The sequence below is a fragment of the Hyaena hyaena genome, unplaced genomic scaffold, assembly GCF_003009895.1.
Source record: "Hyaena hyaena isolate Hyena2069 unplaced genomic scaffold, ASM300989v1 scaffold_686, whole genome shotgun sequence".
NCBI classification, from domain to species: domain Eukaryota; kingdom Metazoa; phylum Chordata; class Mammalia; order Carnivora; family Hyaenidae; genus Hyaena; species Hyaena hyaena.
The window spans coordinates 567,767-572,080 of record NW_024081319.1 but is presented as its reverse complement, the minus strand read 5'-3'; the positions used below and the strand labels follow the sequence as shown (position 1 = coordinate 572,080).

Sequence of the window (4,314 nt, the reverse complement as noted above, 5' to 3'; positions counted from 1 at the left end):
AAATAAAACATTTTTAAATAAAACATTTCTGATCTTTGAGACAACTCTGTAATAATAATAACAATGCTATTAAATATTATTTAAGCCTTTTATTTATTTATTTTTTTTGACTATTTGAGGGAATACAAGAGTTGATGGTATCAGGACATTACACAGCATCAAATAGCAGATCCAGAACTTAATGGAGGACTTATCTGAGTAACATCCTCTCTTAACTATAGCTCTAGTGAATTCAGCGTTGTTTTCCTTGGACTGTGTTTTTAATAAGAACTCCTAGAAGCGTCAAAGTATTATTATTGCGCACTCTATTTTCTGTTTTCAAATAAATGGTTTGTTCTATTGCTTGATGAAATTTTCACTGCAAATGACTTTCAGATGCGGACATTGAATCTAAAATAATTTTAATTAGGCATATGAGTTTTTATATAATACTGTTTATTGATTGATTTTAATGCTTCAGATTTGTGGAAGGGTGCCAGTCCTACTTATGTCGTAAATAAATATCGTGTTTATGTCCTAGAGCCAGTCTCAGTGCCCTTACCTGAACGTGAGAGATATTTCCTTAATTTCTTCTACAAAGGACTCCTTTAATATAGGATGAAATGTAGACATAAAAATGTTCACATGTTTTGTATATCATTCCATTCGACAGCCTTTGAATCCAGGGTGAGAACCCGTGAATGAATTAGCCTCTAGATCAACGTTTTTGAATCAAATGTCAGATAATGTTCCTGTGTGTGTGGTACTTTCTCCAATGATTCAAATTCCTAATGAGTTGTTCCTTGCTCACCTGCCATAAGGTCTTTGTTTAAATATACGTGTCTTCTCTCCCCCAGAGTAAAAGAAGCTGAAGAGGTGTGTAGGCAGAAAAAGGGAAAATCACTTTATAAAATAAAACCACGACATGACTCTGGAATTGTAAGTATTTAACTCTTCCCTTTTTTAACTTGTGATGTTCTTTGGCTGTTAAACACCATTTTCACAATATATTCCAGCTTATGTAATAACACTTGAATTACTTTCCTCTTAAGTATGAATGGATAATATGCTCTGACTTGAAGAATCTCCTTTTTTTATGCCTTTAATCAGGCCCAAAAGGCGAAGAGAATCTCAGTATCTATATTCAAAGCTTAAGAATTAAGGGAATGCGTATACCTGGATGTGTGTGTGTTGGTGAGATTTGGGGGGCAGTTTTTCACCTTCTCCATTACCCATGTGTCACCAGTACAGGGCTGTGTTTGAACCCAGAGTGGCTGTTATGATGGGAGTTAGCACCATTGGGATCTAAAAGATGATGGGAAATGCTGAGTACTAGTAGTGCCCTTTGCTCAGACCGGGGGCTCCGACCTGGCTTGTACCCATAAAGTGGCTCTACAGAGTTGACTGTCTAACAGCTGTCAGCCGGTAGCCTGAGTTTAACAAGCTTATTTAAGGTTCCTACTTACCCACTTCTTTCTTTAAAACACCAAGTTTATACCCTGGGAGGCAGGGCTTGTTAAAAATGATGAGTTTTCTGGGATGCCCGGGAGACTCAGTAGGTTAAGCATCTGACTTCAGCTCAGGTCATGATCTCTCGGTTCATGAGTTCGAGCCCCACATTGGGCTCTCTGCTGTCAGCACAGAGCCAGCTTCAGATCCTCAGTCTCCCTCTCTCTGCCCCTCCTCTGCTTACACATTAAAAAAAAACCACACACACACACACACACACACACACACACACGTTTTCCCTTGTGGCACTCAGTATTTTTAAAAATGTTTTGAGGTTTTTTTTTTTTAATATTTTTATTTATTTCTAGGAGAGAGAGAGAGAGACAGCGTGAGCAGAGGAGGTTCAGAGAGAGAGGGAGATACAGACTCTGAAATAGGCTCCAGGCTCTGAGCTGGCAGTCAGCACAGAGCCCGATGCGGGGCTCGAACCCACGAACCGCGAGATCATGACCTAAGCGAAAAGTTGGACGCTTAACCGACTAAGCCACCCAGGCGCCCCAAAAATGTTTTGAGGTTTTATTACTTGGTACCACAAGAGTAAGGAAGTGATGCTGTTTGTTTGGGGTTTTATAAATTAAAAAATTTTTTTATATTTCTGAGAGAGAGAGAGAGAGAGAGAGACAGCATGAGCAGGGGAGGGCCAGAGAGAGGGGGAGACAGAAAATCTGAAGCAGTCTCCAGGCTCTGAGCTAGCTGTCAGCACAGAATCCAACTCAGGGCTCGAACCCATGAACCATGAGATCATGACCTGAGCCGAAGTCGGACGCTTAACCGCCTGAACCACCCAGGTGCCCTGAGTGATGCTGTTTTAAATGAAAAGTTGGTTTAGGCCTTAAAATAGGAACATTTTGAATTGGATAGTCTCATGTAGTCTAAATGGTCAGATGAGCATCCTGACTTTGGCTCAAGTCATGATCTCGGGGTTCATGAGTTCAAGCCCTGTGTTGAGCTCTGCTGTCAGTGGGGAGCCCTCTTTGGATCTTCTGTCCCTCTCTCTCTGCCTCCCTCACTCACGCACTCTGTCTCTCTCTCTTAAAAATAAATGACTTTTAAAAAATGGAAAAGATATCAAAATAACCCAAATTGGAATATGATTAAACCCTGCTTAGAAAAAGTTAGGAATTACATCCCCATTTAAAATGTATTTTCCCTTTAGTTTCTCTATATCAAAATTAATCTTATCTAATGACAATTACCTTATAGTTGAAGTTATTTTCTGCTTTTTTGATCTGAGTACAACCTTAAAGGTGCTCTGAATTAGAAGGAATAGTTATTAATCAACCTAATCATGCTCTTATAAGGATAATAGAGAATAAACCGTCAGTTCAATCTTTATATATTTGTGCCTAGGATGGAGAAGAAGAAAGGGGAGTTGGCACTTTTTCTCACTGGTGAGAAGCTAAGTTTTTAACTCTTTTTTTTTTCCCCTCAAAAATATTCGGTGATTTGGCTGGGGAAAATTCTTACAGATAAGACAGATTTTACTTATATCTTCCTCCTCTAGGGGCTGGTGAATCTTCAGTCTCTTCCTAGAGAATTTAATCCAAATGAAAAGATCTTGTTTGGGCTATTCTATACTTCGTGCATTTTTTAAAGTTCTTATTTCTGACTATATACCTTTTCTCTGGTGCATTTATTTTCAGAAAGCAAAGATAAGCATGAAAACCTGAAGAATGAAAAGCAGAATGGACACCAGTCCCCACAACCACTTCCACAACATTCAGCTGACCTGAGGGTGGGAAGGAAACTCTACCATTTTGTTCATAATCCTTGTGTTTTCTGGACAGTTCACCAATTGTTGAATTTTACTGTACATTCATCAAAATGCAAAAGTGGTAGACCAGTGGAGAATTTGACATCTTTTCTTTTTGTAAAGTTTATGGTATAATATTGATAGACCAAAACAGCATGTATAAGAGGCAATATTTGCATTAATGCTGAACATGCTAAATGTTAACTTACAGTTTACTTTTTGTGAGAACATTCCTTACCCCAGCAAAACACTTTTCCTTTCTACTGACAACCAGTGCCCTGTGCCACTGCATTTAGATTTATGGCTAAAATGTTATTTCTAGTGAATTGTTTGTATCAGTTTCATGTCTACATATAAATTTTCTATTTTAAAACTTAAGTACCATTTATATATCATAATCAAGGCTTCCCCAACTCTTGGGTTGCTCTCCATAACTATATATTTGTGAAAGAAGATTATCATTTTTTTACTCAAGTCAGATAATGGATAGAAAAAAATATAACAGAAGGAAAGCCCTTTCCTAGAAATCATTTAATATAGGCAGAAATCAGGGTTTTAAGTTTAATGAGGGCTTTTATCAGCCCATGTTCTTTGAGACCCTACATAAAGCTCATCGTCAGCTCAAGTAAATTCAGGTGTGCCTCTCTATAACGTTACCATTGGCCTTCACAAAGAAAATATGACTCAGTATTTTGAAGGAATTTAAATAAATGATGTTCATAAAATTGCCAAACATGATTAATTGTTGGCAAAAAAAAGTAAGTTTTCAGATGAATTGGCGTCTGTTAATTAACGTACCTGCCTGAGTATTTTTACATGATTGGAATCATCTCTATGTGTTATAGCAGGTGATTTAAAGCTGTAAAATGAGTATGTAATGATTTTTTACCTGAAGGAGCCTAGGAAAAGGATTTTATTTTATTTCACTTTAAGGGGGAGGAATAGCAAATCTCCCACTCTTTGTGAGAGTATTTTAAAGTCAGCTCAAGATGCATTGTGATGGCTTGGTCTAACATTAATAGGTGGATTTTTTTTTTCTAATTCTTTCAGTGATATTTGTTGGGGCTTATGGA

The 4,314-nt window shown here is 37.6% G+C and overlaps 1 protein-coding gene across 2 annotated transcripts in view; it reads left to right on the top strand.

Moving 5' to 3' along the window:
- Positions 1-3,247, top strand: part of FMN2 (formin 2) — a 367,841-nt gene extending 364,594 nt beyond the window's left edge. For both annotated transcript variants that reach the window (XM_039217406.1, XM_039217407.1), the window contains 2 exons: positions 837-918; positions 3,132-3,247. In XM_039217406.1, the coding sequence (XP_039073337.1) occupies positions 837-918; positions 3,132-3,158 (109 nt within the window). In that variant the 3' untranslated portion in view covers positions 3,159-3,247. The remainder of the gene's footprint in view (positions 1-836; positions 919-3,131) is intronic.
- Positions 3,248-4,314: the final 1,067 nt, after the last annotated feature.